The 14015-nt window shown below is 37.1% G+C and overlaps 1 protein-coding gene across 2 annotated transcripts in view; it reads right to left on the reverse strand.

Annotated features, from left to right (window-relative positions):
• The window catches only part of CREB1 (cAMP responsive element binding protein 1), a 106527-nt gene that overhangs the window by 11253 nt on the left and 81259 nt on the right, over positions 1-14015 (reverse strand). For both annotated transcript variants that reach the window (XM_006861938.1, XM_006861939.1), the window contains 2 exons: positions 4791-4973; positions 2405-2555 (listed from right to left, as the gene is read on the reverse strand). In XM_006861938.1, coding sequence (XP_006862000.1) covers positions 2405-2555; positions 4791-4973 — 334 coding nt within the window. The remainder of the gene's footprint in view (positions 1-2404; positions 2556-4790; positions 4974-14015) is intronic.

Raw genomic sequence — 14015 nt, forward strand, 5'->3', positions numbered from 1 at the left:
AAAAAAAAAGGTTCAATCAAAACAATGGATTCCGAGGTGAAAGCAAGTTAGATTCAAGGCCAAAGAGGTCAACTCAGAAGGTTATGGAAATGGTTTTTTGGAATTTCAAAGGGAAAATATTGATGAGATTGTCTCAAAGAACACAAACCATCACAAGCAACATGATTTGAGGCCCTTGAGAATGCCCAAACTACCACGTTGATGTAACTTCAGTTAAGAGTTAGAGAGAAACAGTGCCTTCAGAAAGGCATACACCTAGATAGAGGGTACATCAAGAAATATTAACACTACATTTTGATATTATTTTAAATAAAGGTTTCTAAGATTCTGCAACAGTACTTTCTGACTTAACCCTTGTATGAATGGTGTGTGGTCACAGAAGCTGGTTTACAGTGAATGAAAGCTGAGAAAGCAGCAGCAATCTGGTAATGAAGGCGGAAAGGGAACTATGGCAGAGTCAATGGGAATATTCCTTTATTAGGATAGTGAAACTAAATCCAAGCAAAAGCATTTCAAAGAATCCATGGTAAGCAAGGATTTGGCTTACAAATATTTTAAAACTAAAAGAAAACATTTAATAGTATAGTTTTCTTTATCATTCAAAAATACAGCTGAGGGGGTTATAAAAACTTCATGGAAAAACTCCATTACACCTTTTTATTTAGTTTTACAACAAAGTTCTTGAAGCCTCTTCATACAAGTATAAATGCAACTATTATGCTTATGTTTAGTATTATAATTTACTTAAGGAAAATCAAGGACCAATAAAGCACAAATAAAATAAAAGCAGGGCTTTAAATCACTTCTTCCTAGGTTAGTCATGACTGGTGACTTCGTAAAATGTGGGTATAGCAGAACAATCGCTGGAATGGGAACAAAGGTTGATGTCCTGCTATCAAATTAACTTTCCATTTAGAAAATAAGGGCAGTGTGTGTGCTACCAACTATGCCACTGTGAATGTGTGTCACTCTCCAAGACCTGGTAATAATCCAATCTCTCACATCAGGCTCCTGAGAGGGCTCACTACACCTCTTCTGAGTCTCCTATTCCAGGGTTTCAACCCATAAGTTTTCCCGTTCTGGTTATCCCCACATTTTACAAATTTGTACCTGTTCTGATTTTGCTGTATCAATCAAGACTAAACCAGTTCATATCCTGAATAAAACCATTCCCCCCCAAATTGTTTCTAACTCTTTCCCTAATAGTCCAGGAAAAAACTCTGCCATTTCTCATGACCTAGATAATTTACTAATACTCTGTTACAGCTAAGAATATTTTAGGAAGAAATGGTTATACGGAGCTAAAATAAAAAATTGCAAAAAGGAAAACGAAACGTTTCAAAAGAGCACTCCAGTTACAAAAAAAATTTCTGAAGAAATCATAGTTGATCCTCAGAACATCCCTTTGGGTGAGTGGGGCATTGTATTTGACAAATAGGACGCTGAGAGCTAGAAAGGTCATTCTGTTCTCCCAGTCACCACTGAAGGGGAGACAGGATTTGAAGTGAGATCTAAATTCAGTCTTAGCTGCTGTCACTTTATCAGTGTGTAAAGAATCTTGGGGTGGACAACAGAGGAGAATTTTTACCAATTTCAAACTTTCTATATCTTTGTACAATTTTATTTTCATTTTCTTCTTTTTCTAAGAGTTGTTTGCATAATTAAAATCTTAAATATTTAATAACTTCATTTTATTGTGATAAAAATACAGCTACGTATTTACATTTGAGAAGTTTATTGCTCACAATTCATACATTTTACTTTGTAGTATTTCATTGCTGAAGACCTGTATGCCGTTGAGTCAGTTGTGACTAGTGACCCTGTATAGCCTTTGTGAGCAGCAGCTGGTGTATTTGAACTGCCAACTACGTCCATCTATTTTAAGACTTGTCAGTAACAAAGAAGTCTTACAATTATGCTCTATTTGACAAATTGCCTTTTAGAGGTTAAACTTATTATTTCAGGTTATCAAAATTTAATCTTAATAAAAACAAAAGGAAATCATGTTAATTTTATTATAAATTTAGTAAAAATAAAACATTTAATTTTAAGATACATGTGTGAAATTCATCTGCTTAAATACTACTACTCAAGAAAATAAACACATTTTAAATAATCTTGTAGTTAGAGCATATGAAGGTATAGTCAAGGATGTACATTAAATCTCTCAGGGGAAATTACATGAAAGAAAACTACTCTATGGACAAAGATAAACTGATAATCCCATTAGCCATCTTCTCACAAACATGGCTTATTAATGATCAATTCTACCAGAAAAAAACTCAATGTAAAGATACTATTACCAGAAGACCACATGTAAAGATCTATAACTGCACTGAATTGGGAATTGTTTCACAGTAATTTGAAGATACATGTGTGATCTAAGTACATGTAATATATGTACCTGTTCTTCATTAGACGAACCTCTCTCTTACGTGCTGCTTCCTCAGCGGGCTGGGTAGGAAGTGCTGGGGAGGATGCCATAACAACTCCAGGGGCAATGGTGCTAGTGGGCGCTGTGCGAATCTGATAGGTTTGCACATCTCCAGAGGCAGCTGGAAAAAGAGAAAGTCACAGTGAGCAGAGCAGCACAGTGCAAGACTCTATGCTAGGGTTAAATTACGTGTATCAATTATCCATCTAAACGTCCATTTTGGATTCAAAAAGGGAAAAGAGCAGATGATTCTGGCTAAAATACTGAAGAATCAACACTCTTTGGGTTATTACTGAGAAGTAATTCTCAATTTAATGCATTTATTATTATAGATAATTTGGATGAAAGCGGTCTCAACCTGTATTTACTTTTATTTTTTCATTGGAATGCAGTTCTGTTCTGTTGATATCATGCTTACCAACCTTAAGTCTAAAAGATAAGTAGGGCACAGCTGGCTGGGATGATCTTCCTAGATAGAGTATAGTCCTCAATGTCTTCCTTTGATATTGGTAAATTCATACTAAAAAATTTCAAGTAGACTCTTGCACGACATAAAAACGACCATGATTTTTCATAAAACAGCAAAATGGAGAGAAAATAAAGCATTATGGTCAACTATTAAAAATTTCTAACTGAAACAAAACTAAGTATGAAGAAGTGGTATCAGTTAATGCCAATTATATTTCTTATAAATATATTGTTTTAAAATATATTATTATGGCTAAATAAACTGAGGTTTTATTTATGATTCATCACTTAGGAAAAGAATCACAATCACTATTTATCAGATTGCTTCTAAAAATAATATCCCCTTCTAAGAATAAGAAACCTAAACAATATTTCAGAGAATTTAAAAGTCTTTATAGAATTATTCATTTGAATACCCCAATTATCCACTATTTAATATCAATTAAAATGTGTAGTTCAAATGGAAAAAATTTATATACTAAACATGTTACCATCTTCAAACTAACGTTCAGAATTCAAATTCAATGACAGCCTGTTTTACAATTTTTTAGTACCTGCATGTAAAGTGAAAAGATGTTTTACTCCCATTATTAAAAAAAAAATTATATTCTTCAAACATTTGTTTAATAACAAAATGTATTCTGTAATTATACTGTTACTGTAGTTATTAAGTGCCGCTGAGTTAGTTCCAACTCATGGCTACCCTATATGTTTCCAAGGAGCCAGGTGGTAGGTTTGAACCATCAACCTTGCTGTTAGCAATCCAGTGCTTAAACTACTGTGCCACCCCAGGACTCCTGTAAGTACATTATTGTTGTTAAGTGCCATGAATTGGTTTTGACCCATAGTGACCATGTATAGTTTCTAAGGTGAGTCTGAACCACCGACCTTGAGGTTCAAACTGACCTTGCGATCCAGCGCATTATTCTGCAGGGTCACACTAGGGTTCTCTAAATAAAATATAACCTTGACTAGTTGGTGTTTTATTGTTATTGTTTGTTGTTAAGTGCCGTCAAGTTGATTCCAACCCATAGCAACCCTGTATAGGGCTTCCAAGGAGCACTTGATGAGCTCGAACCACCGACACTGTAGTTTAAACAACTTTGTAGTCTGATGCATTAGCCTACAGCGCCACACCAGGACTCCAGTTGGTGTTTTAGGACTATTCAAAATTTACTATCTGCAGCTAAAGGGCAAAAATGTCATTACTTAACATAGGCAAAATGCATTATAATAAACAAAAGTATTTTTTAGAAACAAATTTGAACACTTCAATTTGGAAAAATTTCCATCTACAAAAATTAAATTGTTGAGATATTCATATGGATTAAAAGATGCTCAACTGCTATTTATAAAGATTCCTGTAACAAGTAGTAAAAAGATTTATCTAAATTAGAAAGAAAAAAGAAAAAACCAAACCTGTAACTCGCCAAAGATTTAATAATCACTTTCTTTTGCCCAAAGAATTAATGCTTTTTCCTGACTTACACAGTGGTACAGTAAGATTTCTAGAATACAATGTTTTCACTGGAAATAAAAGCTAATGATTTTAGAAATGAGGACCTAAATTTCTTTTGAATAAAAAGCAGAGAAACAGAATTCCAAATCTTTAAATCATTTTATCAGCAATTTGACATATGGAAAAAAAATGAGGCCCAGAGATGTTGGGTTAAATGTTTTATTTCAAAAACTACAAATGCATTGATTTTATGCCATGAAATTTCGGTCCAACTGTAATAATGGAAAGAATTTATGGAAGATAATATCTGCAGTGAAAAATTAAGTTTCAATAGTGCTTTGCAATATGATACTTACATTTTTCTGAAAGTTTATAAAATTTGGATTTCTCAAAGAATTTACCTCAGCTGAAATTTCTGAAATCCCTTACCTTGAACAACAACTTGGTTGCTGGGTACTAAGATCTGCTGCCCATCTGTGGTCTGTGCATACTGTAGAATTGTAGTACCCGGCTGAGTGGCAGCTGCATTGGTCATGGTTAATGTTTGCAGGCCCTGTACCCCATCGGTACCATTGTTAGCCAACTGTATTGCTCCTCCTTGGGTAATGGCAACTAAAAATCAAATGGATTTTATTGTTACAAATTTAATACAAGATACTAAATTCAATGCAGAATAATCTGATAGACACAATCTAATACAAATGATTGTAGCAGAAAACATCGATAACTAGGATTTAAATCTACTCAAGTAAATTTCTACACAGGAAATCCATATCCAGTTTCCACACTACAGAGGCACTCTTTGAACTTCACTATATAACTTTACAATAATAATGCCTGTTAATTGTTTCTTTTTCTAAACGAATGAGTGGGAAATGTTAATTTATTCTTTTAAAGTTATTTAGTTGAAAGGAGATAATATTTTGTGTTCTTTACATGCTTCTACTATATAATTAGCTAAAAAATATTTTAATTATTTAATATTTTCTATGATACTGATAAGAAAATTTCTTGAGGGTAAACAATATGAAATTTTTCTTATCTATTTTCATGAACCAAGATCTGGGCACATAATTTGACAGCTAATACAGGCATACCTCGGAAATAAGAGTTCTAGACCACATCAATAAAGTCAGTATCACAATAACGTTGAACCAATAAAGTTTGTTTTCCTAGTGCATAAAAATATTATGCTTATACTATAACTATAGTGTATTAGGTGTGCAACAAATAGCATTATAAGAGAGTTTGATACATTGCAAGAATTACCAAAATGTGACAGATACAAAATGAGCACATGCTGTTGAAAACCTGACATAGATAAATTTGCTCAACACAGGGTCGCCACTAAAACTTGTAAAAAATGCAATCTGCAAAGCACAATAAAACAAAGTGTGCCTACAAATGCCTGCTTTAGTGAGTAATTCAGCAGTTCAGCAGTACATTCTGTTCTCTACATCATCTACCAGTGCATAGCTATAATGGAGGTCCACTCAGCACACCCATGGTTCATCACAGTGCTATTTATAATAGCAAAAACCTGGGGCAACCTAAATGCCCATCACTGGATGACTGAGTAAGGAAACTGTGGTATATATGGTACATAATGGAATATTACACAACATTAAAGAATAATAATGAATCCAGGAAAAACAACAACATAGACGAATCAGAAGTACATTATACTGAATGAAATCAGTCAATCAGAAAAGGACAAACGTATCATGTGACCATTATTATTAAAAGTGAAGAAAAGGTTTTCACATAAGATAAAAATCTTTGATGGTTATAAGAAGTAGGAGGAGGTGGGAGGGTAAATCATTAACTGTTGTTGTTAAGTGCTATCAAGTCAGTTCCAACTTATAGCGACCCTATATAGGGTTTTCATGGAGCAGCTGGTGGATTTGAATCACTGAACCATAAACTTTGTGGTTCACAGTCCAGCGCTCCTCCAAGAGTGCCACATGAGCTAAGTTAAATTACTAACTGTTATTTTTAAGTGCCAAGTCAGTTCCGATTTATAGGGACCCTGTATAGGGTTTCCAAGAAGTGACTGGTGAGCTTGAACCACTGACCTTGTGGTTCAAAATGACTTTGCAGTCCAGCACATTAACCCACAATGCCACACCAGGACTTTATACGTAATGGGACACAGGTTAGCACTAAATGATTGAGGCGAAGGATGACACTGGGAAGTGAGTACAAGAGTTAAAGGCAGCAGTGAACAAATAAGATAAGATGGCAGATCGTGTAGAAGTGCAGTGAGGAGCTCCATCAGCAACAACACAAAATACCAGACCAAGTAGGCTCAGGGGATGATGCCATAACTCTGAACCATATATAAAGGAATATTTAGTAGGCAGGAAGGCTTACAACTAGGGGAAATTGATAGCATGTGCAAGAAATCCATTGCTTTCTAATTCAAGATGCTTAGCTGCTTCCAGAGCCGCCATCTTGGGAAAGACCAAGCGGGAGATGGATCAGAATAGCCACGGACACCTGAGGGAACCACCTAGATAAAGGTGTGGACTTTTTTTGTTGTTTGTTATCTGTTCACTGGTCTCTGTCTGCACACCTCCATTCTGCTGACTAGAGGGGGATGCCTGAACAGGTGGACACTCCACCCCCATCCCGAGGGCACTACTACACATGCACACAGACCTCTTTGAAATTTAAAGTGACAGTTTCCACTTAAAACCAAATGTCAGTGCAAAATGACCACAGTCAGCCCTGAACTGTTAATCTCTAGGAAAAAGGCCTGAACAGGGATTGTGGAGCGGGACAGGCAGACTAAAAAGGAAACAGGCTGAAAATTAAATCCTGAGTTGCATCACAACAACCAACAGTAGCATCTTGAAATTTCTCAGGAAGAAGAGTGAAAAGGGAAGCCCATCTCCTGATCACATCTACCCAGAGGAAATCAGAAAGCACAAAAAATACCAAAATACACACCCATCTAAGTATTAAGGCCACAGATAACTCCTGAATATGCCCCAAAAACAGAAACAGATGACCATATCAGCACATGTCCAGAAAAGAGATAAAGTGACTGAGACAAATGACCTGGAGGTAGACCTACAATCCATACTGGAAGATGGGCAGGCTTTGGAAATGCCTAAGAAGGAATTCAGAAAAATTATTATAAAATGTATCAAAACTCTATACAGTGCAGTTGAGAAAAATAAGGACAAAGTCAGGAAAGTGTTACAGGAACAATCAAATAAGATAGATACAGCATTGGAAACTATCCAAACCCTGTGCAAATAGGTCCAAGCGATTAATAATAAAATATCAGAAATGGACAATATACTGAAAGGGCAAAGGAGTAGAACTGAAGAAATAGAAGACAGAACTAGTGAGCTAGAAGACAAATCTCCCAGCACTACAAAGATAGAAGAGCAAACACAAAAAAAGGATGAAAAAATCTGAAGAAGGTCTAAGATTCATGCTGGACAACATGAAGAGGGATAACTTAAGAATAACCAGCATTCTGGAACAGAAAGGATCACACAAGTACACAGAGGAGATAGTTGAAGAGCTTCAGGAAGAAAATATTCCTAACATCCTGAAAAGTGAAAAGCATTCAAGAAGCTCAATGAACTCCAGGAAGGACAGACCCTAAAAGACAAATCACCAAGACATATAATAATCAAGCTCTCCAAAATCAAAGATAAGGACAGACTCCTGAGAGCAGCTAGGGAAAAGAGAAGTGTAATTTACAAAGGCAAGCAAATCAGATTAAGCTTGGCTCTCTCAACAGAAACCATGCAGGCAAGAAGGCAATGAGGAAACATATATGAAACTCTGAAAGAAAAAAAAAAAACTGCCAACCATGAATCCTCTACCCAGCAAAGCTGTCAATCAAATACTATGGCGTAATCAAAACATTCCAGGATAAACAGAAGTTAAGGGATTTTTCCAAAGCCAATCCTGCTATGAAAAACATAATAAAGGAAGTTCTGTGAACTAAGAACCAACAAGAACAGACAACAACCAGAAAATGATGTACGTGGCAGCATCACCCTAAACCATCGACAAATGGAAGAGTTAAGAACAGAATAAAATGATAAAAACAGAGGATCTGGGTGGTCAGTCTATGATCAAAACAATCACAATGTAAAAGAAGGTAAACACAGAAAAACAGAGATCCAGATGGTGAGAAGGACAGATAGATTACAGGATAAAATCGACTATCTTAAATTGAGGCAAGAGTTAATGGAACATAAGATAACTACAACAGTGGGGTTGGGGTTGGGGTTTAGTTTGGGTGTTGGGGAGGGCAATACAAGATGTGGGAGGAGGTGGAAGAACAAGAGAGATAGTGGAACACTAAGACAGGTTTTCATGGCCTAACTGGGACAGAGGTAAATAGTGATGCATGCTCAACCTTTGAATAACAGGGCTCTGGGATACAGGGATCTAGGCATAGTTTGAAGATGGGAAATAATGCTAAAATGCTTGACTATCTTATGAATATTGGTTTCCCTTGCCTACTATTGTAAAATAGACATTTGAGTGGGATAGAAAGGAATGTTGGGAAACATTATTACAGAAAACTTGTAAGCCTGTCTTTGGCCTATAACTTATTGGAATACCTTAAAGGGTTTCTAGAAATTGTTCAGTGAAATAGTCCTCCGCAAACCCTTTGCACTTAGAGTATAGGACCTTAGGTGGAATCCTGAGTCCCATCCAGAACCTTATGAGGTGGGACATTCCCACTAGAAAGGACAAGCAGACCAGCCTGGGACAGGTAGAGCAACAGAAAATACATCTTCAAAGAAAGGCCACCAGGAAAAACCCAAAACAAAAATGTCAGCATGGCTGACTACTACTACAAGAATAAGCAAGCTCTTCACTGGGAAGCCATCAAAGCAAGCAATCAAGTTCCTTCAGGACAAACTCCCCTCTAAGACTGAAATGCAAAAGGAACACATGAACAGGCATGTAAGCTTGCTGGCGACGACACTGGTCTACTGGAGATTGGCAGAGGGGTAAAGGCAGCAATGAATGAATGGGCTGAGTTCAACCACAGTCCATTGACCCCCACTGACCTGGAGATGAGCAAGAGAAGAGGAAGGGCTGGTTGCTCCAAAGTGTGGTGAAATCTGGGGACACTTGAGACCATGGATAAGGACATAGCCACAGAGGGCTAGAGCTGAGAGTAAAGCATCCAGCTGATACGAAGTGATATGATGCACAAGAACACCTAAACTTGCAGACAGTACCCATTTGACCTAGCCTCGATGGCTTAATAATCAGAACTCGACTAGAGGAAGATTACAAAAAAAAAAAATATTTTTTTTTGATGAAGGAAACAAGGGTAAATTGCTACAATTTGATGAACCGGACCTATACTCATGGAGGTAGTAACTCTAAATACCTATAGAGAGGAAAGGAATCTTCACATCAAGTATCAATGCTATCCCCTCTGTTTACAGGGTACATAGGGACACGCAACGGCTACCTAAAATGACAGGGTGATAAAGGTACGAAGTGACTGGCTTACAAGGTTTCAAGAGGGAGTATAGTTTAAGAGTGTGGGGGTGGGGGAAGAAAGAAACCGCACTGAATAGTTTTCATCTTGTCTAGATGGGTCTGGTGAAAAGAGATGGGGATAAGATTCGTAAGATTCAATAATGAATAATTATTATCATGACTAATTGCAACTGTCACAATTGTAAAGGTAGAAGTTTTCTAACAAAAATAGGGGAGTGGTTAATCTTACAATACAGAAACGGAGGACCCCAGGACCATTAAGGGATAAGAGCACAAGCAGAATGCAGGATCTTATCCAGAGAAGCAGAATGCCAGAAGACAAGAGAGAAGATATCCAGAAGAGATAGAGGCAGAGATGGGGTCATGGAGAGGGGGAGAAGCTAAGGACTCTAGATTCCTGGGAGGGGAGGGACTAAGAGCTAGATGTGTCCTTTGGAGGTGAAAATTATTGTATATGCCTGAATGTTTTTGTTTTTGTTTTTTTTTTTAAAAAAAGCTAAAGGAGCTCTGGTAGTGTAGTGGTTACGAATCGAGCTGCGAACCTTAAGGTCAGCGGTTCGAAACTACCAGCCACTCCGCGGGAGAAAGATGAGGCTTTCTACTCCCGTAAGGATTTACACCCTCGGAAACCCTGTACAGGGTCGCTATGGGTCGGAACCGACTCGACGGCACTTAACAACAACAACAACAAAGTGAATAGAGAGAAATACTGTTTACTGATATACATGGAAGGGATTAGAAGCATTGTAATGAAACAATGTGTATGACTTGTTAAATGTAAAACTGATGATCTGCCCTGTAAATTTTCCCTCAATCCACAATAAAACCTTAAAAACAAAAACAAAAACTAAAAAAGAGTTAAAGGCAGCAAAGGTAAATGGCATTACATATAAAATCCTACAGTAACTGTAATAATCTATGAGAGTATATATACATAAACATGCTGAATAGGTATGGAAAGGACAGTGGGACTGAAAAACAAAAGCCCACTCAATGGAAATTTTCAGTGGAACTTAAGAATTATAAAGCTTCTCGTGTAAGCTATATACTAGACTGCTAATCACAAGGTTGGCAGTTCAAACCCACTAGTTGCTCTTTGAAAACCCTATACAGCACTGCTATGAGTTAGAATGGACTTGATGGCACATAACAACAATTCATGTAGTTAAAAATCAGAGTTCAAGATCATCAGTCAGAAAATAATATTTTTCTACCATTTAAAACATTACACATCCAAGCATTCTCAGAGAGGATTCTTTGTTGATCATTCATTCATATTTGGCTCATATTAATAAAATGAATTTCACTTTAAAAAACTGAAATCATCTTCCTGTTATAGTAGATGGAAAAGATTATAAAAAGAAAGGTATTTATTTGAAAAAGCAGTCTTTTAAACACCAGCATTAAAACAGGTGGTTGGATCTTCTATAGCTACAATGCTTGCTAATACTCAAGTGTTTCAGGAAATAAAGACACCAAGAATCAAAATATTATTTATACAACTGCCTAACAGATTTTAACTGAATAAAACAGAAGTAAGAAAAATGTAAGAGAGTCAATCTGTTTGACTTAATAAGCATAAGGTCACATTCTAACAATTTCTTAGAAGGGAATTATTTTGGAATAATCTATTGGCAACTACAATATTCCAAGCATCATCTATATGAGAACATTGATATGCACTGCTCAATCAAGAGCTATTAAAAATCAATGCCTATGATTGCACTAGTTTAATAAATAAAACCTGAAGACACCTGGCATGCACAACCTATTCACATCAGTTAACCCTAGACCTTTAACTTATTTTACACCAGAACAAAGAACTATTTCAGCACCACACCAGGACTCCCTTTGGTATACTGAAATAGGGGGAAAATAAAGGTATACAACTACCAGCCGCTCCGCGGGAGAAAGATGAGGCTTTCTACTCCCGTAAGGATTTACACCCTCGGAAACCCTGTACAGGGTCGCTATGGGTCGGAACCGACTCGATGGCACTTAACAACAACAACAATCATAGATAACTATTATGTGGACATAGGGAGTGCACATTGGCTATTTTGAATTAGATACAATTATATGGTTTACTATTTTGGGAGTGACAAATTGATCATTAACCATCAAAAAGAACATTTCAAGATCTATATTGAAGTATGATGCTACCTGTGATAGGATAATATCCATATGCCTACAAGGAAGTCCAGAGAACACTGTTATTCAAATTAATGCCCCAACCACTATACTCAGTGATGATGAAATTAAAGAGTGCTCCCAGCTTCTTCAGGGTGAAACTGATCAAACATGCAATCAAGATGCATTAATAATTTACTGGTGACTGAGATGAAAAAGTTGGAAACAAAGAGAAATGATCAGTATTTGGAAAATATGGCCTTGGTGACAGAAACAATGCTGGAGACTGACAGAATTTTGCTAAACCAATAACTTACTGATTGCAAATACCTTTTATCAACAACATAAACAGTGACTATACACATGGAACTCAACAGAAATCAAACTAACTATGTCAGTGGGAAGAGATGGTGAAGGAAGCTCAATATCATCAGCCAAAAAAGGGGTGGGGTAGCTATGGAACAGGATATCAATTGCTCATATGCAAGTTAAAGCTAAAGCTGGGAAGAGCCAAACTGTGACCTTAAATATATCCCACTGGAATTTGGAGACCATCACAAGAACAGATTTGATACATTAGATACTAATGACTGGAGACCAGAGGAGCTATGGGATGACATTAATAACATCATACAGTAAGAAAGCCAAAGGTTATTAAAAAGTCAAGAAAGATAGAAAAGACCAAAATGGATGTCCGAAGAGACTCTGAAACTTGCTGTGGAGTACAAAGAAGCTAAAGCAACTGGAAGAAATGAGGAAGTAAAATAGCTGAACACAAAATTCAAAATGCAGCTTGAGAAAACAAAATCCAAAGAGGCATGTAAGCTTACTGGCGACGACATTGGTCTACTGGTGAGTAGAAAGAGGAGGGGGAAAGGAAGCAATGAAGAAATGGGCTGAGTGCAACCACAGTCCATTGACTCCCATTGACCTGGAGATGAGAGAGAGAAAAAGAAGGGCTGGTTGATCCAAAGTGTGGTGACACCTGAGAACACTTGAGCCCATGGACAAGGACATAACCACAAAGGGCTAGAGCTGAGCGTGAAGCATCCAGCTGTTATGAAGTGAGGGGAGATGCACAAGAACACTCAAACTTGCAGACAGTACCCATTTGACCTAGCTTCGATGGCTTAATAATCATAACTAGACCAGCAAAAGGTAACACACACACACAAAAATTTTTTTTGGATAAAGGAAACAAGGGTAAATTGCTACAATTGGATGAACCGGACCTATACTCATGGAGTATAACTCTAAATACCTACAGAGAAGGAAGGAGTCTTTACATCAAGTATCAACGCTGTTCCCTCTGTACACAGGGTAGATAGGGAAGGGCATTGGGTATCTTAGAGATTGGTTACCTAAAATGAGGGGGTGATAAAGGCATGAAGTGACTGGCTTACAAGGTTTCAAGAAGGAATTTAGTTTAAGAGTATGGGGGTGGGAAGAAACAGTCCCCACTGGATAGTTTTCGTTTTGTCTAGATGGGTCTGGTGAAAAGAGATGGGGATAACATTCGTAAGATTCAATAGTGAATAACTGTATCATGACAAATTGCGACTGTCACAATTGTAAAGGTAGAAGTTTTGTAACAAAAACAGGGGAGTGGTTAATCTTACAGTCCAGAAACAGAGGACCCCAGGACCATCAAGGGAGAAGAGCACAAGTAGAATGTGTGACCTTATCCAGAGAAGCAGTGACGCCAGAGACGGAGGCAGAGATGGGATCATGGAGAGGGGGAAGAGCTGAAGATTTTAGATTCATGGGAAGAGAAGGAATAAGAGCTGGTGGCCAGGAAGCAGACTTGCCGAATGTGCCCTTTGGAGGTGTAAGTTATTATATATGCCTGAGTTTTTTGTTTAAAAGCTAAAGTGGATAGAGAGAAATACTGTTAACTGATAGTACAAGGACGGGATTATAATCATTGGAATGAAACAAGGTGTATGATTTGTTGAATGTAAAACTGATGATCTGCCCTGTAAACTTTCATTCAATCACAATAAAAAGCTTGAAAAAAAAAAAAAAAAA

The sequence above is a fragment of the Chrysochloris asiatica genome, unplaced genomic scaffold (genome assembly GCF_000296735.1).
Source record: "Chrysochloris asiatica unplaced genomic scaffold, ChrAsi1.0 scaffold00045, whole genome shotgun sequence".
Taxonomy (NCBI): Eukaryota; Metazoa; Chordata; class Mammalia; order Afrosoricida; family Chrysochloridae; genus Chrysochloris; species Chrysochloris asiatica.